Raw genomic sequence first — 26,668 nt, 5'->3', positions numbered from 1 at the left:
TTCCCTTCCCACGGCACCAAAGCTGCTTGTCCAGAGCCACGTTCCTTGGACTGATTTAGCTTCCACCACCGGCGCTTCACAGTTGCCATCACAGATTTCTTGGAGCCCGCACTGAAATGTGTCCAGGCGGTGAGAACTGGAGCTGGAAGATGAGGAGTGGGATGCTCTTCCATGGACCAACATTGCCATCTCATGGCGCAGTTGCTCGCCTGCAAACTCTGCAGCGATGCTCCCGCTCCCGGCGCTCAAGGTCGCCGGCTCCCCAGCGCACCAGAGTCGCTGCAGGAGATTCAGGAAAGCCAGGAAGCTTCACACCCAGCCTCGGAGATGGAGGGACTTTCCCAGCATCGGCCTCAGGACAGGCTCTCCGGACACCCATCCGCATCCTCTCGCCGATCCTGATTTCCCGTGGCGATCCCGATCCTGATCCCGCTGCAGTCTCTGTGCCAGCCCCGGCTCTCCCCACTCCCGAGTTCTGTTAATTCTCATTTTCTCCAGCCTCACTAATAATTTCCCATGCGGCCCCATATCAAATGCTTTATTGAACTCCAGATAGATTAGATCTACCAAATTTCCCTTGTCTGGAAAACCAATTATCTTATCAAAGGAAGATGTCAGCACAGTCTGGCAAAAACTGCCTTTGGTAAACTTGGCTTGCACTTTATCTCATTTTTCTCAGTGCCTTTAATTAATGTTTCCTTCAGAATTTGTCCTGCAGTCCAGGGTCTGCCTACAAACAGGTTAACACATCCAGAGCTGGATGTCCTGCTTTTCATTTTCCTGATCTTCCTTACTTTCCCTACAATCCAGTTGCTTGTAGGGGCTCAATCAGTGCCGTTTGACCCACAAAGCTCATTAGAAAGCTCCCTGCACACCACATGTCCCTTGTTCCTGAATTCCTGGATCACCAGGGAATGGCCTGGTCCTGGCAGTCCCCCTTTCTGCCTGTGTCTAGGTGTTTCCCTAAAGAAGCTTTCCAAGGCTCCAGACTTCCCCTCACGTTGAAGGTGCACCTTTCTGCTGCCCTGACATTTCAGTCCATCTCTGTCATCTCTCTAATGTGGAGATCATGGAATCCCGGGGTGGTTTGGGTGGGAAGGGACCTTAAAACTCATCCAGTTCCACACTCCTGCCATGGGCAGGGACACCTTCCTCTAGCCCAGGCTGCTCCAAGCCCCGTCCAACCTGGCCTTGGACACTTCTAGGGATCCAGGGGCAGCCCCAGCTTCTCTGGGCACCCTGTGCCAGGGCCTCAGCTCCCTTAATGTAAATAATTTCTTCATTACATCGTTAATATCTGGAGCCAGACTGTTGCTCATGGGACGGTCTTTTCCTCTCTCTGATGTCATGGGCACACAGGAGTTCGTGAGGCCGAGTTCCCCAGGAATTTTAGCCACCAAAATAAAATATTAATTCTTTTTTTTAACAGATAAAGATGTGACATGATTGAAATGAAGGCAGTGAGGAAGTTGTTTGCCCACTTTGTCATGACAGATGGGGGGGTCTGCAGCTCGCCCAATGATTCCATGCTATTCCAGGGGAAAATCCTGAATTCTGGACATGCTGAGATTATTCCAGTGTGGCAGCAGAGCAATTTGCCATCCCACCAGGGCCAGAAGTTGAAAATTTTGCCTACCACTTGGAACAAGTGTCCCCTCCAGCTATCAACGGGTCCTTGCCCTCACAGCCTGGGGAGCTGAAGAGGCTCCCAGAGATCGTCTTTGCCGTTCCTCATGCCTAAAAAAAATCCTTGGAAAATGCAGCCTTCCCAGCAGTCTGCTAGTTTTGTTTTGGCAGATGCTCAACCAAATGTTACTTTCTGGCATGGTGGGATCCCATCTTTTTGGAATCCATCTGATTGGCCTGGTGTCAAAACGTGCTGACAGCTCAGCTGGGCCTCTTGGAAAAATCTTGGGTTGTTCCCATTTCGTATTTTACAGCACCACGGCAGCTCTTGGATCGTGGGAAAGGCAGGTCAGGATGGAGCCTGATGGAGCCAGGGAGGGGCCTTAGGGGGATGGAGGGTGAAGAGGGGCTCTGCTTCTACCACAAATCCTTCTGGCATGGCAGGGGACACCGGGCTGTGCTCCCAGGCCGCCCCTTCTCTGCCTTTCCTCCACATCCCAGGCTCCAGCTTCCCGGAGGAAAGCCATCAACCCCAGCTCATCCCCTGCATCCACTTGTTGTCCAGATTTAACTTGGAAGGGCATTGTCCCTGGTCAGTTGTTTCATCTCCTCTGCCCTTTTGCAGCATTTTATGGCCAAGAATCCAAGGAGCAGCAGGGAAGGATCCCAGGAGCAGGGAAAGCTCCACCCCTAAGGCTCAGGGACCAAGGAGGCACACGGTGGCCATGGGGACAAACGGGTGTGATAAGGGGGTTGGAGCAAAGAGCCTTGTCATGCTCCATCCCAATCCTTGGAAAGTTGTTCCCTGAGCTCTCTTTTCCTTCCCTTCCTCTGTACACAAGCAGAGCAAGCACAGAGCGGGAGGCTCTGACTACAGGCAGAGCTCCAAAAAGCCAGGATAAACCTCACAGGAGCACAAGTCGTGTGCCCCAAGCTAAATTTGCCTGGAAAAAAACCACCCTGGTAGTGTTTTACACCACCCTATAATGACTTTCTTTCTGTTGTGATTGTTGCTGTTGTTCTGGTTAATACCTTCCTCACTTAAAAAGCCCCAAACACGACCCCATGGCAGCCACGACACAAATATCATTTGCTTGGATTATTCCTGAGGTGGTTCCTGTGCTGGAGGCAGCGAGTGCTTACAATCACTCAGTACATAATGGAGAAATTCGTTCCAATAATAACACTAATAACAGCATTTATTATTTTTGAAATATGACTCTGATGAATTCATGAATATAGAAAGCTCTTGTTTGCTGGCTGCTGGTGGAATTGAGCAGGATTCTCTGCTGGAGTTTTTCTGGAGATTTCTAATGCCATTGCTCCAGATGTGCATCCATCACCTCTCAGCATCTGATTCCTGGCCTCACTGGAGGACAGGGAGGGCAGATCAGCCTGGGCCACCTCATCCTGCTCAGGGCACTGTGCTGACAGTGTCCCACAAAATCCCAGGGTGATTGGGGTGGGAAGGGACCTGAAACCTCCTCCAGTCCCACCCTCCCCATGCCGTGGGCAAGGACACCTTCCACTATCCCAGGATGCTCCAAGCCCCGTCCAACCTGGCCTTGGACACTGCCAGGGATCCAGGGACAGCCACAGCTGCTCTGGGCACCCTGTGCCAGGGCCTGCCCACCCTGCCCACCTTCCCAATATCTGATATTTATACTTATTTACAAATGTTTGCTGTGTTATAAAAAAAACTTTTCTTACAGGCAAAACAACCAATAATCTGGAGCTTTCCACTCCCTGGTGTTTCTCCTTTCTAGGGCTGGGAGCTCTGTGGGGTCACATAAAACCAGGCTTTGCTCTGGCCCACCCTGCTCACAAGAATAAATTCCTCATGAGCTCAGCTTGGTGGGGTTTTTTACTTTGCAGGGACTTCAGGATTGGCACAACCCAAATCTCAGGGGCTCAAACACAATCTGCAGCAGGTAAAGCAGCAGTTTGCACTCGCCCTGCTCAGGGGAAATAGATCTGTTCCTAATGGGAGGAGAAAAAATAGTGGCTTTGCCCAGTGAGGCTCCCTGGTCTAATGGTGTTTGAACTGCGATTTAGCAGCACAAAAAGCCCTGGTGCTGCAGAGGCAGATTTGGGAGCACCCCTGGCTAACCCAATTCCCTCTGCTCTGGAGGTGGGGAGAGAACTGGAAGGGCAAAAGTGAGAAATTTCGGGGGTCGAGATGGTGACAGTTGAGTAGGGGAAGTAAAAGCTGTGCACGAGCAAACAAACCCAAGGAATCCATTCCCCGCTTCCCATGGGCAGGTGTTCAGCCATTCCCAGGAAAGCCAGGCTCCATCACACAGACAGGTGACTTGGGAAGGGAAATGCACCACTGCAAGAATCCCTCTCTTCCTCCTTCTTCCCCCAGCTCTGTAATGGCAAACACAGCCCCATCCCAGCTCCTCTGAGGGAAATCAGCTCTGCCCCAGGCCAAACCAGCACAAAGATATTGCTTTACAATTGGCTGTAATTCGGCACAGATCAGCTCCTTGCATTCCTTCCCCCGATATTTTTCCCTCCATGCATTCCTGGCCCTGCCTCCCCGTGAATCGACTGCCAAGCACTCCTTTGGGAGATGTAGCTCTGGGTCTGTTTAGATGAGCTTCTCTCCTTTTGTGTCCATCTGCATGTAAGCTCTAAGTGCTTTATTGTTTTCCAAGCTCAGCTATTGATTTTTGGGGAAATAACTAAGAAAACATTAATTTATAACTTCCCTGTTGCTCAAAGGAGCAAATGACTTTTCTGCCATATCAATATAATTCTAAAAAAAAAAGACACAGGCTTTCAATAAATACCAAAAGATAAAAATGCCAGGAGTTAAGAGCAGTGAGGAGGATGGAAAACCAGAGAGGGTGTGTGGAGGGTGGTCCTCTGTAACCAAGATGGTCATGGAATTCCAGAATGGTTTGGGTTGGAAGGGACCTTTAAGCCCATCCAGTGCCACTCCCTGCCATGGCAGGGACACCTTCCACTGTCCCAGGCTGCTCCAAACCCCATCCAACCTGGCCTGGAACATTTCCAGGGATCCAGGGGCAGCCACAGCTTCTCTGGGCACCCTGTGCCAGGGCCTCAGCACCCTCACAGGGAACAATTCCTTCCCAATATCCCATCTAAATCTACTCTCTGGAAGCCATTCCCTGTGTTCTGTCCCTCCATCCCTTGTCCACAGTCTCTCTCCATGTTTCCTGTTGGCTCCTTCAGGCAATGGAAAACCACAATTAGGTCACCTGAGACCCTTCTTTTTGCCAGGCTGAACAACCCCCAATTTCCCAGCCTTTCCCCATGGGAGAGGTGCTCCTGGAGGGCCATCAGGATGCTCACAGAGGGTGTGCAAGGAGACAGTGAGGGAGATGCTCAGAACAGCGGAGGAAAGGGGAGTCTGGTCACTGTCTCTCACTATTTAAGAGTTTCTAGGGAAAGCTGAGCCAGGCTGGCTTGGGTGATGCCGAGAGTGTGTACATAAATATAACATTATTACATCATGTTATTATAATAGATATAATATTAATATGTTTTGTGGGCAATGGCAATGTCTGCATGGGGTTCTTGCCTTCAGCTCCTGACTCCTCTCCTGAATCATCCTTTTGAATGGTCCTTCGGCCCAATCCAGCTCCAGCAGCTACTACAGATCCAGCCCAGAGGCTGGCTGGGCTCATGGAGAGCGGTCCCCAACCAGCCACATCAACACTCCCCTGTTTTGGGAGAAGCTGTGGCTGCCCCTGGATCCCTGGAAGTGTCCAAGGCCAGCCTGGACGGGGCTTGGAGCCACCTGGGCTAGTGGAAGGTGTCCCTGCCCATGGCCAGGAGTGGAATGGGATGGGTGTTATGGTCCTTCCCACCCAAAGCATTCCATGATCCTGTGATCCACATCCCAGTGAACCCAAGCTGAGCAGGCAGAGCAGGGGCCAAAGCTGGTGGGACACTTTCCCCATGACTCTGGGGATTCTCCCGTGGTGTTTGAGTCCCAGAGGTTGCTCTGAGTGTGTTGCATGTGGGGAAGGGAAGGGAAGGGAAGGGAAGGGAAGGGAAGGGAAGGGAAGGGAAGGGAAGGGAAGGGAAGGGAAGAGAAGACCTGACTTTGCCCCAGTCACATCCGTGGGAGCTGGGGCCTCCTTCTGCTTCTGTGACACTGAAGGGTGATTTTGGCCTCCCCTGGCCATGCCACCCAGGCCTTGGAGATGCAGGAGGTCCAGGCACAGGCTCTGCCTCCAGCCTCCCATTTTTCTATGGAAAACAGGCTCCCATAGAGGGCAATGCAGAGCAGCAGCAGCATTTTGGCTGCTCCCTGTGTTTGGTGTTGGTGTGTGTGGGTGTGAAGCACCCAGGGGTCTCAGCCCAACCCCAGCTGTGGACCAGCTGTGGCGTGTGTGTCACCCTGCTTATTGTCCCCTCAGCAGACTTTTGGGGACCCAAACTCCCCTGCTGGGCTGGCAGGGCACCGGTGAGGCCACGGCAGTGGCACCTGGAGTAGGGAATGGGCAGAGTCCTGGTGGGATGCCCAGTTGCAGCATCCTGAGGGGTACAAAAGGATTGGCCCCAGTTCATCTGGAATTAAGAGGCAGGATGAGGTGCTCCAGGCTATAACTTCCTGCTGGAGTGAGCTCCATGGAAATATCTCCTCCTAAATCTGTGCCAAGAGTCTCAGTAGGGCATTAGGGCAATGGGGAGAGCTGGGGGAGGAGGGGGAAGTTTCCACGTTATGGATAAGATAAAAACTGGGCTGGAACTTTTAATATCAGCTGCTATCTCTGTCCTGGTGTTGCTGCATCGTCCAGGCTCAGCAGACACTTCCCAGCGCCCTGGGAAGGGAGGGAGGAATGGACCACCACGGAATCGTGGAATGGTTTGGGTTGGAAGGCACCCTGGAGATCATCCATTTCCAACGGGCAGGGATGCCATGGATCTGCTGGGTGGGCAGATGGATGTGTTCACCCCCAGAGGAGCTGCCAGCATCTGAGCTGCGCGCTGTCCACCCCCAATTCCCTGCAAACGATGGACCCGAGCCGTGTTTGCCCAAGGGGAGCGTTCCTCACCGAGGGGTGTGCCGGGCTCCTCACGCACGTCATTGCCCCGGGGATGTTGTTCACAACTGGAGCTCTCCTGGCATTTTTACCCGGGCCCTTATCAGCTGATTAAGCGCTGGGTATCTCGCTGCCTTTCTGTGGGCGCTGTTTGCCCTGCCTGCAGCAGCATGAGCAGCTCTCGCATCCTCCGCCAGCCCTCCCAGCAGGAATCACGTAGCCGGGGTCAGCGTCTCTGCACCCTGCCGAGGGGTGAGGGGGTGCCCCCGAGCTGGCCCGGAGCGAATGGGAACACCCTGGAATGTTTCTGGCTGGTTTTGAAGAGCTGCCTGGATTTTTGGTGCCATCACAGGCTGCGGGGGGGATGCGCCGAGTGGTTTTTTGGTGTCTTCCAAGCACTGGTGATGGAGAGAGGTGGGGGGTTGGCTGGAAAATGGGTGGTTTTGCCATGTTTGCGTGTGTGCAACACGTGGGGCTGCCGGCACTCCCTGGCTGGAAAAAGCTTCCAGCTCTCCTGGCATCTCTGGGTATTTCTGGCATTTCTTGGCCAAAAATAGGAAGAGGAAGGAAAAAGAGGAGGAGGAGAGCTGCAAAGAACCTGCTTGGTGTGGGTGGCTGGAGCCGGGGATCACGTCCCTGCTGGATGCTGTGATGTCCTCCCATGGGCTGAGCAGCTCTGGGTCAGGGGGGATGCACTGGGGAGTTTTCTTGGATGCCACAGCTCCACCTCTCCTTACAGATTCTGCTGTCCCGGCACAGGATGGCCGCTGCAGTTCACACCCCTGAGACTCCAGAGCCACGAAAGCTCTGGAGGAATCCTCCCAGTCTGAGGTGGCTCACCCAGTCCTGTTCCTGTGCCCCTCAAGGCATCCTGCTGGGGACAAGCAGAGGCTCGGAGGGATCGGAGAACCTCCCCACCTGCCTGGGCAGGCACGGAAGCCTGTCAGGCGGTAGTTCAGGATGTGCAGTGTTATTTGGGATGTGCTTGTGTAGAAAGCCCTGTTGTTGCTTCCCTTGGAAGTATCCAGAGCACCGATCCCACCCAGCAAAGTCCTTCTTTGCCCCATAACAGCCTCCCTAAGTGCAGATCTGGGTACAAAGAGAAAAGGCTGAGTGTGCTGCAAACCACCCCCAAAAGGTGCCTTTTCCCAGTCCCACCCATCCTTAGTGACGCTGGCAGAGCAGGGGACTCACCTTTGGCCAGCGGAGGACCTCGCACTGCCCATTGCTGGGCGAGCACAGCCCCAGCTGAGCCTTATCTCGGCACCCCGGCAGAGCAAACAGCAGAGCTGCTGCAGAGCGAGCCATGAGGCTGCTCCGAGCCCTGCCGGGGCAGGACACAGCGGGGAGGCAGCGCAGCTCCTCGGGCTCTCCGGTGCCTGTGCATCCCTCCCAGTGGGGCTTCCCAACAGCCCCACTCTTGGCAGCCCTCAGGTGAGTTTTGCTCCATCCCTAAACGTGTGGAGTTGGAGAATGGGAAGGCAGGTGTGGCACAGCACAGTGAGGAGCCCCTTCACTCGCATCAGGCCGGCCGCGTTAATTAATCTGCCGTGAATCCGATCTATTCCTCGCACAGGCTTTCCATGGGAAAGCGCTTTCCAAACGTGCCTGGTGGTAAACGTGAGGGGGCTGGGCTTGAAGCGCGTGCACGTGCATCAGTTTGATGGCAGCCGTAATTTCCTCAAGCAGATGCCATAAAGACACAAAAATAAACCCATGTGTGTTCAGGAGACGCTGTTTGTGTGGAAATCGGGGACTGCCCTGGGGTTATTCCCAGGAACATCCAAAAGGCAAATCTGAAAGCAAATCCCACCGGCTCTCAGAGGAAAGCTGCAGAGCTGGGGATAGGCAGGCGGACGGAGGTGTCTGCTTTGAATCCCGAGGGATTCCAGGAGCTGTGGGAATGCGCGTTCTGTGGCAGTGGGGTTTGCCAGAGGACTGGGAGATGCGCAATATTTGCTTGTGGTGCACGAGCTGCAGTCTGTGATGCACCTCTCGCTTCAGAGAGCCTAAAACTGAAATGAAGGCTGGGCTCAAGGGCTGGGGAAAATTGTGAGCTGCAGGTGCTGGGGTTATTTATTTATTTATTTATTTATTTATTTTTAAAAATCCTTTTTCGCAAACGGGGAGTTTTAGTCCTTGCTCAAGCTGAGCCTGAGTCCCTGCGGGGCTGGTGGAGCCTCGTGGGCTGTCCTGGGGACCTTCCTTTGTGCACCGCAGGGACTCCAGGGGTGCGATGTGCAGGGGGTGTAGGGCCAGCACCCAGCAGGATCATCGCCCCTCTTTGGTGGCATTTACTGCAAAATCCCGCTGTATTCCCAGCGCCTGTGTCTCACGGCCACCTCGAGGAGTTATCACAGGCCTCTGTAGTAATCTTCCTTGTAGTCTCCCAGCCGTTCTCATCCTGCACTTGAAACACGGAAATTGCCCCAAGAAAAGAAATCTCTTTACAAGATGGGCCATCAAGGCAGCAGCCGCATCGCGGAATCATCCCGCTCAGCAGGGTAATCTATTCAATGGCCGGGATTTATTTCTAACATTCGGCTCTGCAGTCCTTTTAACTCGAGCAGGGAAGGGAACATTTTGATAACAGCAGCCTCCAGGTCAAATGTGATGAGAATTCATAACTCGCCACACAGGGGTTTTGGAAAACCAACCAAGCAAAACAATTTCCTGGAATGAGCCGATGAAGATGCGTCGTTCTCTTCACAGCGTTGTGCCCAGAGCAGGGAGATGTTGGAGTGGCTCCTCATTCTCTGCCCACAATTTGCAAATAAAATGCCTCCCGGACTGTTTTAAATTTGAAGGACTATTGCGAGCATGGCTTTGCTGGGCTGCTCATAAAGACCTGAGACATTGGATCTGTCGGCCATCAAAGGAGAAATATGAATCCAGTAATGGGAATGTCCTCATGCTCCCAACTCTAATCAAAGCAAAGCTGGGGGTTTCTGCTTCAGGAGAGTGGCATCAAGATTTAAAACGGAACAGAGAGACTCCAGTCCCTGCTCGGCACTGGAGCAGCAGCAGGAATGATTTCCAGGGGCACGGAGTGACAGGACAGGGTGAATGGCTTTAACTGCCAGGCGTTAGATGGGATATCGGGAAGGAATTCCTCCCTGTGAGGGTGGGGAGGCCCTGGCACAGGGTGCCCAGAGAAGCTGCCTCTGGATCCCAGGAAGTGTTCCCAGCCAGCTTGGATGGGGCTTGGAGCAATCCAGGCTAGTGGAAGGTGTCCTTGCCTTAACGGTACAGGAGCACCATTGGATGCCCCAAAGGATTGGGAGGACCCGGGTCAGGTTGGAGGGATCCCCCTGAGCTTTCCTGGCCCTGGAGCCTGAGGGGTGTGAACTCCAGCAGAAGGGGGTTGGAGCAAAATGAGCTCTAAGGTCCCTTCCACCCCAAACCATTCTGGGCTGGAAAAAAACCCAACAGCCAGAAGCCTGCAAATGTGGCCAAGCTGAGTTAGTGATGGAGCTGCCAGGGAGCAACGTTTTCTTCCTGTTTTCTTTTCAAACGACCTGAGTAAATTAGCTGGACCTGTCTGAGAATGAGGCAGGTGGGAAAGGCGGGAGGAAATTTGGAGATTGAGCACTGCAGTTTATTTTAGTGCCAGTGCTGGTGTCTCCCGAGCCCCGTGGGGCTGGGCTGGGCTGGAACATGCACGGGCTGCCTTATCTGCAGGCTCGGGAACATGGCCTTTCCAAACGGATATTTGCTCTCCATTCCCTGTCTTCTGTTCAAGTTCCATATCTGCAGGGAGGTCCCGAGGGCTGCCACTCACAGCAGAGTGCAGATTGCTGGGACAACGAGAGAAACTGGGAATGGGATTGGAAAAATTAACATGGAATTATATGGAACCCCAGAAAGGTTTGGGTTGGAGGGGAGCTTAAAGCTCATCCAGTGCCACCCCTGCCATGGGCAGGGACACCTTCCACTAGCCCAGGTTGCTCCAATCTGGCCTTGAGCACCGCCAGGGATGGGGCAGCCACAGCTTCTCTGGGCACCCTGTGCCAGGGCCTCCCCACCCTCACACCCAAGAATTTCTTCCCAAACTCCCGTGCTGCCCTGGGAACCCGGGATGTGATGAGAAACCCTGTGCAGCTGGAATAGAAAACAACAAAATCTGTCATGCAGCACAGGAAGCAGCACTGATGGGAACAGTCACTGCTTTAATATTTAATTTGATGAGATCCAGCTCTGAGAAATGGATTGGGAGCTGCCACAGCTCCAAGCACAAGCTCAGCACTGGCAGGGAATTTCCATGGGGTTTTCTCCGCTCCGGACTTATCTGTATTCTGGAAGGGTGACATGGAATGAGGCTCAATAATTATCCCAGCACACAGAGCTGTGTTTCCTGCCATTCCCTTCAATAACTCAAGGTCTGGACACTTTTAGGGCCTCTTGGACTTTGGGTTGTCATTCCAGGTGTGTCCCCTCCACTGGACCCTGGCTCCTGGTCCCTGCAGAGCTACTCAGGTGCAACCAGGTGGCATTTCAGGAGGGAATTTCCTTGTGTCACCAGGCAGTGCAGCGCAGATCCGATTCCATCCTGCCTCTCGCTAGCAGGAACTCCCCGTGGCTGTATGGCCTCATGTCCTGCTGGGATCGGGAGGGGGGAGCTGTGCCAGGCACGAGATGGGTCTCACAAAACGTGTCCCTTCTTTGTCCTTTTAGGTGGATCCCACACCTTTTCTGGGACTGAGGTTGAGCTGGCAGCAGAGCTGGTTTCCCCCCGTGCACCATTCTCCTACCTCCAGAAATCCCTTTGCATGGTCCAGACGGTTTGGGTGTCCTCACCAGGGAGCTGGGCTTTGCAGGAGTCCCACTGCCACCGCCAGGGCAGGAAAAGGAGCTGGAGATGTAGATTTGTCAGGACTATAATCCGGGTACGTCCTAATTCCTTCCTTGTATGAAACCATCCACTTCCTATCCTCATCTGCTTCTCTCTGGTCCATCACAAGACTCCATCCCTGCAGGCCACAAATCCCTCACATCCCTCAGGGCTGAAGTGTGAGCAGAAGGGATGGATTGGGAAAAAGCCTTTGGCATGCTGATGTTTTAGCTCGGGGTGACACACCCCGAGCAGTAATCACATCCTTCCCCCTGGTGACACTCATGTTCCCCTTGGACGCTTCATTCCGTGGGTACATTTGGCTCCACAGATTCCCTGGGACAAGCAGGTGTTGGAATGGCACTGCAGTGCTTGGGAACAGTTTCCCACACCAGCCTGCCCCAGGCATGGGCTTGGGGCTCCTTCCCTTGGCATGGTGACCCTTCTCACGTGCTCTCCCTGAGTCCTGCCCTCTCTGCCAAGCCCATGCCTGCACCACGGGACACAGCTGCCCATCCCTTCTCCAACACCTCTCCTGGTTCCCCCTGCCTGGCTGGGGCCAAGGAGGTGGGACTCCAGATCTTCATCCCAGGGGGAAGAGCTCTCTGTACCCTTAGAGGGATTGTCACCAGGCTTGTCACCAAACTGCCTTCACCTTTCACTGTCCTAAGCCACGTCCCTCCATTTCCTAGTCCTGCTGAGTAATAACTGGCTCCTCCTTTTGCTGTTCCTTGTGTCTCCTCAGCATCCATGTCGGAGGCATGCCCCCAAACGCTCCAGGAAAGCAAGAATGTTGAGGAAAATCCAGATATGCCTCTGTTTCTGCTTTGTCTCGGGCATTTTGTACGAGATCTCCCTCTTGTCCAGCTGCGTCTTCTCCTACTTGCCCATGGCCCAGCACTACCTGACACCTGAGCAGGTGCTGAACCTTGGTAAAAGCATCATTTTCCTGGAGACAACGGAGCGCCTGGAGCCACCCCCGCTGGTGTCATGCTCCGTGGAATCTGCAGCCCGGATTTACCAGGACAGGCCCATCATCCTCTTCATGAGGGGACTCACCAACGAGACAGCCTTGGACCTGAACACCAGCTACGCAGCCTTCTCCCTCTTGTCTTCTATGAAGAATGTCTTCATCTTCCCTCTCCAGATGGAAACCATCTTCCAGGAGACCCCTCTGCTCCAGTGGTACAATCAGGTGAGTGTTAAAACAAGCGGAAAACAGGAAAAGAGTTACAGATAGCGGTGGGAAAAGGCTTTAAAAGGAACGAGGAACGCAGGACTGTGTGAAATTAGTGACTTTTATTGTTTTGGTTGGGAATAGATTCATTTTGGCCGCGTTTTGCCGTGTATTCATCTCTCTGTTTATGGAATACATGATCGGCGTTTTCCCCCTTATCTGAAGAATCAGATTTTTTGGCAAAAGAAACACCGGTAAAAATAGATTGCAGACGTGTTTTGAGAAAACAGCCTTAATAATGTTCCCCAACAGAAGCTGGTTGAACAAAATGTGCTGCCTGAGCACTTGATAGAGCTGCCTCACTCTGCCGGAGCCTGCAGGAGATAAGAGATAGGGGAGAGATTTCAGGTTCTATAACAGCAACATGCAAAGCCAAGGAGGGATCTGGTGAGCTCCACCCTGGGAAAAATTCCTGGCAAACTGCCCACAAGTAGCTTTGGTCAAATTGCTTGGGCAGGGCAGGCAGATTTCCTCCCAACTCTTTCTTCTCCCGAGAAAAAGTGACTCCAAATGCCAACAAATGCCGATGAAAAGCCTCCAAATGCCAACAAATGCCGATGAAAAGCCTCCAGCCTGGTTCAAAGAGCTGGGAGGGATCCGGGAGTGTGTTAAGTGGGTTGTGTCCCACTGAAATAGCAGGGCATGACTCATGGTGGCATTGGGTTAACACTGTAGGTGCCATCAAACCACCTGGGAAATGTTCCTGCATTCCTAATGAGAACAAAGCGTTGCTCTGCTCCAGCTCCTTATCTTATCCCAGTAAAATCCAGCGGCTGGAGGCAGCAAAGGCTGTCAGCGACGTTTGCAGCCGTGCAGGTGCAGGTTTATGGTGCCATTTGCAGCCCCGTGGATGGACTGGATCCATTCCCCGCCCACGGCAGCACATCTCACCTTTCCCTCTCTACAGGTAGTCCCGGAGCAGGAGAAGAACTGGGTGCACATCAGCTCGGATGCCAGCAGACTGGCGCTCATCTGGAAGTACGGGGGCATCTACATGGACACGGATGTCATCTCCATCCGGCCCATCCCCCAGGAGAGCTTCCTGGCGGCGCAGAAGTCGCGCTTCTCCAGCAACGGGATCTTCGGCTTCCCTGCCCGCCACAAGTTCATCTGGGACTGCATGGAGAACTTTGTTCTCAAGTACAACGGGAACATCTGGGGCAACCAGGGTCCATTTTTGATGACAAGGATGCTCAAAACGCTCTGCAACCTCACAGATTTCCAAGGCACCGAGGACCACAGCTGCCAGAACATCTCCTTCCTCAACCCCCAGCGTTTCTACCCCATCCCGTACCCAGCCTGGAGCCGGTACTACCAGGTGTGGGATAAAAGCCCCAATTTCAACCACTCCTATGCGCTGCACCTGTGGAACTTCATGAACCGCAACCGCAAGGTGGTGGTGGCCGGCAGCAACACCCTGGCTGAGAAGCTCTACAAAACCTATTGCCCCACCACCTACCAGGACCTGATCCAGAATGCCAAGCACAGGCATCTCCCAGGCCCTGAGGACATTGAGTGACGTGGAACAAGGAGGAGAGGGGTGATGCTTCCAGCCAAACACAATCCCCACTCCGTCGGTATCCGGCTTTGTAGGAGAAAGAAAGAACTTTCCATAAGCACCATTCCTACTCCCTTGGGATGCTGAGAATGGTGGTGGGTATCCACTGGACGTAGCCTCCAAGGACACCTTTGCCTCGATTCTGTTTCCTGATAGGTGCTCATGAACCAAACCTTCCCAAATCCGACAGACTTTGAGCCTTTTCATGAGCTTCTCCAAGGGAATGGCATGGCCTCCCAGGAGGAATGTTGTCTCTGCTCCTCCTGGCACTGCTGGCAGCTTCCCACATCAGAAAAGTTGGAAGCACAACAGGCTTTGGACTGGAGCCTCTGGGGCAAAAGAGAAGCCCAAACCAGCGTCTTTTCCTGGTGTTTTCCTCACGTGGACTTTACACCCTACGTTTTTGAGAGGGACTTTAGTGTGAGTGAAAATAAAAGAGTTTGTAAACAACCACTCCTCTGAGCTCGTTTCTCCCTGAAAAATGAGTCACATTTTCCAAATGTTTGTGCTCTCACACTTCTACGTTGGCTTTTGCCAGGACGCGGCTGCGCTGCCCCATCCTCAGCCAGGTCAATTCTGGCTGTAGAAATGTGCCTGGAAAGGGGGTGCTGAGACACCAAGGATGGATAGGGATGGCCCTCCAGGTTCCCAAATCCCTTTTAAATAAATGGATTTCAACTGACATGAGGTGGTCACCCATGTCCAGCTGTGAAAACGTCCTGTTTAATCCCAACAGGGCTCCCAGTGAGCAATCCCCTTCCAGATACTCCCTTTCCCAGGATAATGCCAATCCACCCAATTCCCTAAAGAGAAGCCCAGCTTGTTTTTACTCGGGAGCAGAAAGGTGGGGATCAGCCTCCGTCATCCAATGTTTGCCATGTGCACAATGCTATCTCCTGCAAACACAGCAGCTGCTGAGCCACCTGCAGCTCGCAATTTGGGGTTCAGCAGGAGAAGGGAGCCCTCTGCACATGGGGTTTATGTGCTCCTGTGTCCGGACAAGGGGCTCCTTCCTGCCCTGTGTTCCTCCAAAGTCACTGCACTGTAAGGCCAGGTGGTGCCAAGCTGAGTGCTGGGGATTGTTGGAGCAGGAACACAGCATGAGGGAATATTTTTCCTCTCCCTTGCCTAGGGTGACACTCTCATGGCTCAGCCCCAGCCATGAGTTTCATGCTCTGGTGCTGTGCACTCTGGTTTAGCTTTGGTCCACTCTCTCTTAGAGCAGGGTTTTCCTGCCTAGGGATTTTCCTCCACACCTTTGACCTCCCAGCACTGAGGGGATGGAGGGGAAGAGCGGTACAGCCCAAGAAGTTCTCCCTGTTTCCCACATGGCTCCGGACAGCCCTGATGGCTCCCCATTCCCTTTGACTGCCCACACTCCTCACTCTGCTCCCATCCTCATTGCTCCCCTCCAGTTTCTCTCTGTTTCTGGCAACAAGTGAGGATTTGCCTTTTCTTCCCTGTGACTCGACTCTCTGGGAGTGTCCATGAGGGGATGGATGGGGCTGAGAGACTTCACCGCTCAAGCTCCCTCCACAAGTGAGCTCAAGGAAGAGGCATTTCCAAGGCTCTGCTGTGTTATCTGGTGGCTCCTCTGCAGATGTCCCATTTCTCTCTCCTGCCTGGCAGGAGGGGAGGAATCCTGCCAGGAGAGGAGAAATCCTGCCAGGACTTGGAGCAAAGCAGGGCACCAAGCACAGCCAACCTCACCGAAGTTCTTGCATTGGGGGTGTCTCCTGCTCTCACTCTCTGTGAGTCCCAGGAGAAGCTGGGAAAGAGCAGGAGGTGCTGGCTGCATTTGGAAAGGGTCTGGAGGAGGTGGGGAAGCTGCTGGAGCAGGTCCTGAGCAGAGGCTGGGTCTCCAGTACCTGCTGCACTGCCAGGACCGCCGGCACCAGCCTGGCCACCCACGCCCGGTGCCTGCAGGATGCCCACACTGAGCTGGCTGCTCCCGGCAGCAGGGACAGAGCAGCACAGCTCTGGAGAGAAAAGAAGGAGAGCAGGAGGTGGAAGAAGCTGATTTTCCCCCAGCAGCTCTTCCTACAGCTGGCCCCAGCAGCTGCTGCAAGGTGCGTGGCGGGAGGGTGTAAAACACCCCTGGGCACGGCGCTTGTTGCTTCATCCTGCCTGTGTATCCCACACTTTGGCCCCATAAAAGGTGCCAGCCAGCCCTGCTGTTGGTTTCTCACCTTCATGGAGATGGCAAATTCCCTGCCAGCCCCTGGGAAAATCTGTGTTCTTGGGAGGTGCCAGCTGCAGGTGGTCAGAGCTGTGTGAGACAAGGGGTCTGTGAAGGAATCTCATGGGATCCCTGTGTCCTGGTGGATATCTCACGCCATGGAGAATTTAAACATCCTCCAGATCAGTGAAGGGATTCTGGATGCTCCTGGATTTAGTGACGATTTTCTTTCCCCACCGTTCCATCAGGAAGCCTCCTGGATGTTCCTCTTTTCGCCTGCTTCTGCCCCATCACCAAATCAACTCCCTCCTTCCCTCCTGGAGGCTAAATCCACCCAGACCAGATCATTTATGTTCATTCAGCTCAGGCATCCCTGAAGCATGGGACCCCCTTATAACCAGGACCTCACCGGTGCTCTGCTCCCCTCGTTTCCCTGCTCCACTGGAAAAGCAGCATTTTTCCCTGAGCACTCTCCCTGCCCCATCCTGGCCCCTGCCTGCCCCACTGGTTCCAGACAGAAGCAGCTCCTGACCCCTCCATCTCCATCCCCCCAACACATCCATGTCTTTGGAGGTCTCCCCTCTTGCTTTAAAGCACCAAAGCCCTGCCAGCTTCACCGGGAACATGAGGAATGTCCCTCCCTGCAGATCCCAGTCCTTCTGCTGACTTGTCCCTCCTCTCCAGCACCACCTCTGCCACAAATCCTTCGTGACCAACTCCTTCCTGCCAGCCCACATGCAGTGCCAGCACACAGAGGCCACTGAGCCAGGTGAGCTCTGAGACAATTCCTGCTCTCACTTTCCCAAGCAGGTTGGGATGGAGATGCTGGAAACCAGATGGACCATAGGAGGCAACTTTTTATCACTTCTTTCTTCCACATTTCTGGCTGAATTCTCTCTGCCTGCTGCCTTTCCCTCAAGGGAGGGACATTCCCTCACAGGCAGGACATGCAGCCGAGTACGAGACCTCCGGTGCATTTACAGCTCCTCAGTTTCCCCAAGGATCTTCTCCACACAAGGATTCCATGGGGCTGTGGGGATGGAGTTGGGTTGGGGAGTTTGGGACAAGGTTTTGTTAGAGTGGGATAGGGTTCACCTTCCCCATGTCCCTTTTTTTTTGGCAAGGAATTGAGGCTCTGAAAGCTGCAGATGTGGGAGCTCTGGAGCCTTATCACATCTTCCCCTGTGACCAGCACTGGAACTTGGCAGACAAAAAAGCCACTTTTGCTCTTTGCTGGCAGCTTTCAACCCCAGCAAATCCAACAGGTTGAGCTTTGCTCCAGAGGCATTTTCCCTGCTGCACTTGGATGCAATCAGGGCACTTGGGATGCTGGAGAGGGCAAAGCTCTCTCTGTGAGCCACCAATCTCTTCAAATTTGCAATAAATCAATCAATCAATAAATCAGAGGCAGCATGGCCACATTTATCCTGGCTTTTCCTGCAGCTCAGCTACCTGCTTCTCCATCCTGAAACCCTACAGCGGCTTTGCTTGGTGCTTTGGTGAGGATTTCCCATCCCACCCAAAGCAAAATCCCAGTAATCCCAAAATCCCAGCAGGAGCTGGCAGATGGCACTGCTGCTCACAGCCCCTCTGCTTCCCTGAGCTTTCAGAGAGGCAGAAGAAGAAGCAGCTGGAGCAAAAGGAGGAGGTAGAGGAGCTGGAGGTGAAGCTGAGGGAGACAGCTGGAAGTGGAGAGAGAAGGGAAGGGAAGGGAAGGGAAGGGAAGGGAAGGGAAGGGAAGGGAAGGGAAGGGAAGGGAAGGGAAGGGAAGGGAAGGGAAGGGAAGGGAAGGGAAGGGAAGGGGAAGGGAAGGGAAGGGAAAGGGAAGGGAAGGGAAGGGAAGGGAAGGGAAGGGAAGGGAAGGGAAGGGAAGGAAGGGAAGGGAAGGGAAGGGAAGGGAAGGGAGGGAAGGGAAGGGAAGGGAAGGGAAGGGAAGGGAAGGAAGGGAAGGGAAGGGAAGGGAAGGGAAGGGAAGGGAAGGGAAGGGAAGGGAAGGGAAGGGAAGGCCTGACTTTGCCCCAGTCACATCTGTGGGAGCTGGATGGGGTGTCCTAGCCAGCTGCTCCACCTGCCCAGGGACAGTCACGGCCTGACAGCCCAGAGCAGCCTCCTTCCTGTGCTCCTGGGGCACACGAGTGTTTTGGGGTGGGAAGAGATGGCTGCCTGAGGCCAGGTCCCTGTGGGACACACGGCTCCTTCCTCTTCCCAGACCAGAAAGTGCAGGAGCTGCAGGCAGAAGGGTGGTGGGGTCCAGCCTGGGGACACTGGGGGACAATGACAGCGAGGAGTCAGGGTGGCGGGTGCTGAGCCAAGGCCAGCAGGAGCAGAGGGTGGCACAGGTGAGCAGGGCAGCGCCCATGTCCTCACCCCTCCTCTGCCCTCCAGGACATGCCTATGGATAGAGATGGACCCACATCCAGGCAGCTCTGGGAGCATCTGCTCTGTGGATGTCTGCTCTCAGCTCAGGACACCTTCCACTAGCCCAGGCTACTCCAAGCCCTGTCCAACCTGGCCTTGGACACTGCCAGGGATCCAGGGGCAGCCACAGCTGCTCTGGGCACCCTGTGCCAGGGCCTCTCTGCCCTCACAGGCAGGAATTTCTTCCCGATATCCCATCTAAATCTACTCTCTGAGCATGGATGAGACTGTGCCCATGGCCACAAGAACATTGGACAGGGCTTGGAGCACCCTGGGCTAGTGGAAGGTGTCCCTGCCCATGGCAGGGGGTGGAACGGGATGGGCTTTAAGGTCCCCTCCAACTCAAACCAGTCTGGGATCCCATGATTAGATTACCAAGGGAAATGACACCAGAAATTACCAAAGTTGTGTTCTATCATGATCACTGAGAAGATCCAAGATTGCCGCCAGCAGACTTTTATCTGGTGGCACATCTTCGGCCCTTTGGAGGACATCCCAATGATGAATAAAAATCCAGAGAGCTTCCCCGGCTGGTGAGGGGAAGAGGTGGCTGCAAACCCATTTTTACCATGTTCCCATCTTCTCATTCCTTTTTTGACTCCTTCAGGTGGAGAAAGAGAACAAGACATTCCGTGCCACCCCATTCCAGGACCATCAGGAAATTATGGATCATGTCCACTGGGAGATGTCTGCCCTCAGCTCCCATCCTGGGCAGCAGCCCAAGGCTATGAACATCCAGGAAAAAAAGACAAGTGAAATGATAATTTTAAAAAAAGAGTCCTTGGTTCATTAAGAGCATTTAAGCAGATGTTTAACTCTAAGCAGCCTTAAAATATTTGCTGAGCTTAGACTAAGCCTAATTTCAAGCCCCATTTCAAGCCCATTCCGTGATGTTTTACTCCATTTGGCACTCATTAAACACAAAGCACCACATGAATACCGTCGAGTCACCCACCGGGGTGTCATCCATCAGAGCAACACTAAATTCCAGTTGAGAGCGTCTTTCCCTCGTCATCAGATCCGAGTGACACGTGGGCTGTGGCAGGATGGCATCTGATGGATGGCCTGGTGGTTGTGCTGTGGGAAGGACGGGCCCTGAGCTGGCCCCTCGCAGGTGTGGGCAGCGGAAGGGACGCAGCTCTTGGGGAATCTCTGTGCTCACTTTGCTCTTCTCTGCTCTGGTCTTGAATGCATTTCATAATGGTATTCTGCAGAGAGAGGAAAAATTGCCAAAAATTACCCTGAAAATGGTCTTTGATGCCCAGCCTGTTTCCTTACAGATCCAGCTGCTCGCAGCAAGCAAAGCTGAAGGTAACGATGGCATTCTGAAGTGAATCAATTTGGGTGTAGATACATTTTTCATAACTTCCAGCCCTTCAGAGCACAATCTCTTCTCTGTCTCCCTCTCTAGCAGCCATGGAGTCCCCTCAGGGAGCTGGCTGTGCTTCCCCTCACACGAGCCATGAACTGGACACTTCCAGTCCTTCCACTGTCAGCACGGCTCACAAGCCAAGCTTGTCCCTTGGCATCTCATCCCGATCCCAAAGGAATGAGATTTCCATGAGATTTCCATCCAGTTTCCCAGCAAAGGGGTGACCTTGCCTCCTTCAAATGATGCTAATGGTTATTTGCATAAAAACAAGGACCTTGGCCATGCTGTGGATCCTTCATTGCAGTCCAGGGGAAGGAAATGTGGGATTTCTGCTCCCTAATGAGGGCAGAAAATAAAACCCATCCTAAACCAGGGCTGGCTGTTGGCAAATACCCAAGGGGGGCATTGTGACCCTTTTGACATCCTCCAACCAGTGCCCTTGAGGTTGTTCTCCAAGGACTGCTGCCATCCCCAAAGGGACAGTTATGTCCGTGCTTTCCATGTAGGAAAAGCAGGTGTTGACCAGGACTTGCTTCCATGCTGGGGCCATGGTTCCTTTTTAACCTTCTTTCCCTGCAGGGACCCACGAGGTGACCAAAGTGGTGCTGGTGAAGATCCATCAGCTGGTGCCGGAGCTGGGACCATCCCGAGAGCACCAGGATGGAGCCGGCCTTGGGCTCGGGGAGTTGGGAGGGTGAGGATGGGGGGTTCTGGGGGCACGGGGGGTGAATTCCCTGCTCCCCTTGGCTGGGCAGGTCCATGACCAGCACTTCCCTGGGAAAGCTGCCCCAGGTGGCTGCTGGGATTTTGGGAAAGCTGTGAGCGGGAATTAATCGAATTAGGGGAGGGAGTCGCTCCTTGGTAGAGGGATGTAGGCTGTGAGAGCCTGGCTCTGGGACTGCTGACACCCATCAGGGGGGAGAAGGGTCCCCCCAGGCCTCGCTGCACTGGTACCAGCACCCACCTCGGACAGGGAGGAGGCCACCCCACAGGGAAGCTGCTGAAAGCCCTGTGGAGAAACCCAAACCTCCTGGAGCAGTTCCACCCCATCCTGGAGGATGTGCTGGAGGAAAAGCTGGACAGCCTGGGCGTCAATGGGGTAAGTCTGTCCTTCCAGTGCCACCAACCCTGAGGGGCTCCAGGGACACAATAACCGCTCCAAACTGATTTTTTTGGATGGGGGAAGCAACCCAAACAGCAGCAAAAACGCACCCATCTGGAAAAATGCCCCTCTGAGAGGCAGATGGGATAGTGGAGGCAGAAGCACAGGGCTACACCGGGAATAAATTTCCCTGCTCCCACCTCTGAGGCTGCTTTTTAGGGTCCCACCAGCAAATCTACCTCTCCCCTGTGCTAAATCACCCAAAGCTCCCTCTCCCTGAGGGGAGGAGGGTGTGTGAAGGCACAGCAGCCCCTGGCGCGGGGATTTCAAGGGGACATTCAGCGTCCGAGCCCCTTTGATGCCAAGCACATTAACCAGCGCTTCCTGCGAGCATTGCCGAGCTGGCGGCAGTGCAACACCACCACCTAGCACCGCGCAGGGCTGCCTGCAGGGACACGGGCGGCCGGGATGCTCCGGGAAGTCGGGATGCTCCGGGAAGTCGGGATGCTCCGGGAAGTCGGGATGCGCCGGGCAGCCGGGATGCTCCGGGCAGACGGGATGCTCCAGGCGGCCGGGATGCTCCATCCACCCGTGCCTCAGAGCAGGGCAGCACTTCTGCTTCGGGTGCCAGGAGCACAGAGGAAAAGCAGTGCCTTTATCCGCGAGTGTTTCCTGGAGACGTTTTTAAAGGGCACTCCTGGGTTTGTTTCACCGCGTGGCACATCCCCCTTTCCCTGGCACGTTATTTGGGAATGCTGGGGTGGTGTGGGAGGCAGCAGTGGTGCCCAAAGCCAGACCCACAGCTCCCTTCACTTCTCATATTTTACGTCTCCAGGACATTCCTGGTCACAAAACCCCCTCGAGCTGTAAATACGTCCTGAGAGAAAACACTGCACATACCCCATAGCCTGAAAGTTCCCAAAAGAGCCGACTGACTCTTCAGCAGTCATTCCCCAGAGCAAACGTGGGCTGTACCTTGGGATATGTGTAGCTGGGAAATGCTGGGTGCAAGGGATCGTCCCTGGGGTTTGGACAGGGCTTAGAGCACGAAGGATGCTCTGAGAGATGGGTGCTGCTGCTCAGGGCTTGTGCCCTGTCCTGGGGGACCACAATGCCCAGGTTGTGAAGGGAATCTCCACTCGGACCCGCAAGAGACTCCAGGCTCTGGTGAGGCATCAGCAGCAGCCCAAGGATGACAAATTCCCTGCTCTGCTCCACCCAAGGGATGAGCTGGTCCAGCAGGGATGGGGGAAGTCAGTGCAGGAGGACCAGCAGAGCTTTGCCTCCACAGCTCTCCCTCATCCCAGGTGAGGGGATATGGTGTCCTCTGAACACATGGACCTGGACATCTGTATCCATGGCTGTGGGATGCTGTTCCCTGACCTGCGGGACAATGCCCCAGAAATGCCCCAAAAATGCATGTGGGGTGGTGTGAGTCTCCGCAGTTTCTCTCTGCATATTGACCCTAGGTGGGCTGATGTGCAGTATTCAGAAAAAGCCTCCCAGAACCCCTGCAGGGTGAAATACAGCTCTGGCAGTGCTTGCAAATCCCTTTTCCCCCCTTTTCCTACATAACCCCATGTTGGGTGGGCCTACAGGCCTAGCAGAACATGGGGATTTCCTTACTGTCTCCCAGCTCAAATCCCAAATCCCCCCCAGTCCCTGGGAGGGTCACAGCCTGTGGGGACACCAGGTGATCCTTGCTGATCCCCAAAGCTGCTCCTTGGAGCAGAGCCTGCTCCACCCACAGCCCTCCTGGCACTCCTTGGAGCATCCCCTGGATCTCCAAAGCCAGAAACCCCCACCCAGGACTTATCCCACAGTGGAAGTGAGTGAGTCCCACCAGATCCTTTTGGTGCCCAGGCTGTTCCTGGGCCCTGAGTATTCCAAGTGCTGCCCAAACACCTTTGGAAGCTGTGGAGTGGTGGGTGATGTGACACCCCAGAAGTCCGAAAAGAACTTTCCTGGGGACTCCCTGCCTATGTGGGATGACTCAAATGACTCAGCCGAGTCTGACCCGAGGACTTGTACCCACCGTGTGGGACTGGGGACAAACCTGGAACTTCCCCCTGTGGTTTAGCTCCTTATTCCCTTCCCAGAACCTCAGCAAGGGGTTCTCTTGGGCTTTGGAAACAAAAGTAATAAAGGTATACAGTAAAAACCTGGAGAAACTGGGCAGAAATGTGCATAAGGAACAACTTAGGGTGAGGACAAGGTGGCAGCAGAGAAGAAGAGGAGCTCAGGAGCAGCTGAGGAAGAGGAGTGAGTCATTTGCCCCAGGAGCAAGAGGAGTAGGATTCAAGCTCAAGGGGAGGTTTTAAGCTCAGGAAGAGGTTTTAAACTAAAGGGGAGGTTCTAAACTCAAGGGGAGGTTCTAAACTCAAGGGGAGGTTTTAAACTCAGGAACAGGTTTTAAGCTCAAGGGGAGGTTTTAAACTCAGGAAGAGGTTTTAAACTCAAGGGGAAGTTCTAAGCTCAAGAGGAGGTTCTAAACTCAAGGGGAGGTTCTAAACTCAAGGAAAGGTTTTAAACTCAGGAAGAGGTTTTAAACTCAAGGGGAGGTCCTAAACTCAAGGGGAGGTTCTAAACTCAAGGGGAGGTTCTAAACTCAAGGGGAGGTTCTAAACTGAAGGGGAAGTTCTAAGCTCAAGGGAAGGTTTTAAACTCAAGGGGAGGTCCTAAACTCGAGGGGAGGTTTTAACCTCCGGAAGAGGTTTTAAGCTCAAGGGGAAGTTCTAAGATCAAGGGGAGGTTCTAAACTCAAGGGGAGGTTTTAAGATCAGGAAGAGGTTTTAAGCTCAAGGGGAGGTCCTAATCTCAAGGGGAGGTTTTAAACTCAAGGGGAGGTTCTAAACTCAAGGGAAGGTTCTAAACTCAAGGGGAGATTCTAAGCTCAAGGGGAGGTTTTAAGCTCAAGCAAAGCAATACCGAACAGAGCCGAGGCCGAAGTGGGAATTGTTGGAGATTCCAGCAGCCAGGAGGGTGGGGTCAGTGGATGTCATGGGCCTGTCCGTGTCTGTGGGGAATGTGGGACTGGATCACAGCCACATCCACACAGGAAAAAGCCCTGGATGCCGGGGCACAGAGATCAGCTGGTGAGGGAACCTCTCCCCACCGGCCCAAAGCCAGCCGAGAAACTCCGAGTGTCCCGTGCAAACCCACAGGGGGATTTTGGACATCATCTACATTAAAATAATAAAAGGAAAGTCATGTGCTACCTTCTTCCCACCTCCTGCCCAGCACCAGGGCCCCAGGGAAGAGTTTGGGCACAGGGACTTCAAACCTACAGCAGCAGACGTGGCCCTTCCTCCAGTTGCACGCATCTGTCCTTTCCCTAATGTTTGTCCATTCACCCTTTTTTTTTTTGGGGGGGGGGGGGGGAAATCAGTATTCATGCAGTTGGGAGCAAAACAGTAACTGCCAGAGAATCAGCTTGGGAAAAGCCCTCTGGAACAAATCTAGAGATAATTGGAGTGATGCAATGGCGAAATAATGGAATTACTAAAACAGGATTTAAAATAGCCTCAGTTTATGGGGAGAACTGGGGTAATTACAGCGGCGGCAGTGTCAGAATCAAATTGCTTCTTTCACAGAAAAAAAAAGAAATTTACAAAGATTTTACCCAAGGAAGGGCCTGGCACAAACCCTGGGAAGATTTATTTTTCCATACTGCAATAAAAACAAAATTCCAGGCGTTTGTCTGGCAAATCCAAAATAAAAAGGAGGACTTGGGGACAATTTTCAAGCCATGGAAGTAGAGGAAGGGTCTCCTGTGTGGTGTCCTGTTGCAACCATGGTGTTTGGCCCTCTTGGCTCGAATTTTTGTAGGAAATCAGGAAGAAGAAATCCCTGTTGATTTGCAGAAGGCAGCTCAGGGTGCAAACGTGGGGGTTCTGTCCCCTTCTCCTCTCTCTGTGCTCCTCTCCCGGTTGCAGGTGGCAGCAGTGACCTGGGGAGGGGACACACGGTGGGGACAGCGAGGTGACAGCGCTCTGCCAGCAGCCACTGGATGGTGCCACAGGACCAGGAACGAGCAGCAGCCGCTCCTGGCCTCTCCTTTTGGGAAGACCCCAATGCTGGCGTTCTCCCAAGGTTTGGGACCTGCCTGGCCAGCCCCCGAGGAGGATAAAGGACATTTCCCAGGTGTGGTTTCTCCTCTCCTTTCATGGCACACGTGAGTAATAACAGGGGGTGGAGGTGCCAGGAGCTCTGCAGCCTCAGCAGCTCTCCCTGGACATCCTTAGGGCATAGGCACGACCCCCTTGCCATGGGATGTGGCATCCCACAGGCTGAGGGCAGCTCTCCACACTGGACACACTCGTGTGTGGCTTCTTGACTCTACAGCAGCTTTCCCTCTGCTCATTTTCCTCGTTCTCCTCTTCCCTCACTCTCCTCGTTCTCCTCTTCCCTCACTCTCCTCTCTGCCAAAGCTCCAGAAGGGGATGGGAAATGCCTCATTTTCTGCTGCAGGAGGGACCTGGCCTGAATTCCCTTGGACAGAGAACCCAGCCACAGCTGCTGTGTCCTCCCTCCTTTCCTTCTGGTGGGAAATCCAACCCCAAGGATGACTCTGTGCACTGTGGACGTGACCAGCTTGACCCCTTCTAGAGCTCATCTGTGTAAATTAAGTTCATTTTCCTAATTCTCTCTGTATTTTGGACATTTCTAGCAGTGCATTTATGATCTTGGTCTCCTCAAAGTATGGAATTTGGGAATATGTAGCAGGAAGACCGGCACTCAATTCCTCTTCTCTTTTCCAACCCGCTCCACTTCTGGTTCAGGCTCTTACCCCTCCCTATTTCCCCCATTTCCAGGTGGGTTTTATATTAGGAATTATTAATATAATATAATATAATATAATATAATATAATATAATATAATATAATATAATATAATATTATATTATATAATATTATATTATATTAGGAATAATATAGGAATAATTATTATATTACTTCATATTTCTATTAGGAATATTAGGAAGCAGGACACACCCAAGTGGGACTGAACAGGACAAGGGCAATGAACTTAATTCCTCTGGAAAGAAAAAAAGATGCTTTCCACACAACTGTTCACAAATAAGCAGAAAAACCCTTTTTACCTGTAAGAACTTACAGGTGGCGGTGAGAATTTGTTCTTGGGAGGGGGTGACAGGAAATCCAGGCTGGGCAGTGGTGCCGTCACCATCCAAAACTAACGGGAAAACAAATTCCTGCCCCAGAGAGCAAACAGGCAGGAAAAGGGCAGAAAGCTGGAGCTGCTCTGCCTCGGCGACGTGGCAAACCTGGTGCCAAGGCAGGTGCCTGCTCATTCAGCTGCCAACA

The 26,668-nt window shown here is 53.4% G+C and overlaps 2 protein-coding genes across 2 annotated transcripts; both read left to right on the top strand.

Moving 5' to 3' along the window:
- The first annotated feature begins 7,953 nt into the window (after positions 1-7,953).
- Positions 7,954-14,234, top strand: A4GNT (alpha-1,4-N-acetylglucosaminyltransferase). The gene is made up of 5 exons (XM_010411196.3): positions 7,954-8,081; positions 8,224-8,267; positions 11,322-11,533; positions 12,224-12,673; positions 13,623-14,234. Exons 1-5 carry the CDS (start codon positions 7,954-7,956, stop codon positions 14,232-14,234), a joined length of 1,446 nt encoding a protein of 481 aa, XP_010409498.3.
- A 1,538-nt stretch (positions 14,235-15,772) lies between these two features.
- Positions 15,773-25,292, top strand: LOC120410475. Its single transcript, XM_039557074.1, is given in 9 exon segments — positions 15,773-15,812; positions 16,113-16,161; positions 16,163-16,342; positions 17,194-17,221; positions 18,038-18,140; positions 20,822-20,936; positions 21,158-21,341; positions 22,464-22,651; positions 25,280-25,292. Coding segments are annotated over 9 exon segments (900 nt in total).
- The last annotated feature ends 1,376 nt before the right edge of the window (positions 25,293-26,668 follow it).

Source organism: Corvus cornix, chromosome 9 (genome assembly GCF_000738735.6).
Source record: "Corvus cornix cornix isolate S_Up_H32 chromosome 9, ASM73873v5, whole genome shotgun sequence".
NCBI lineage: Eukaryota > Metazoa > Chordata > Aves > Passeriformes > Corvidae > Corvus > Corvus cornix.
Note: the sequence above shows the minus strand (reverse complement) of the source record. Positions and strands in the feature narration are given on the sequence as shown.

Bases quoted from the DNA above. Each gene is read 5' to 3' on its own strand.
- A4GNT (XM_010411196.3), top strand. From the start codon at position 7,954: ATGAGGCTGCTCCGAGCCCTGCCGGGGCAGGACACAGCGGGGAGGCAG. The intron at 8,082-8,223 runs GTGAGTTTTGCT...TTCCTCGCACAG, and splicing joins CCACTCTTGGCAGCCCTCAG to GCTTTCCATGGGAAAGCGCT. The intron at 8,268-11,321 runs GTGAGGGGGCTG...TTGTCCTTTTAG, and splicing joins AAACGTGCCTGGTGGTAAAC to GTGGATCCCACACCTTTTCT.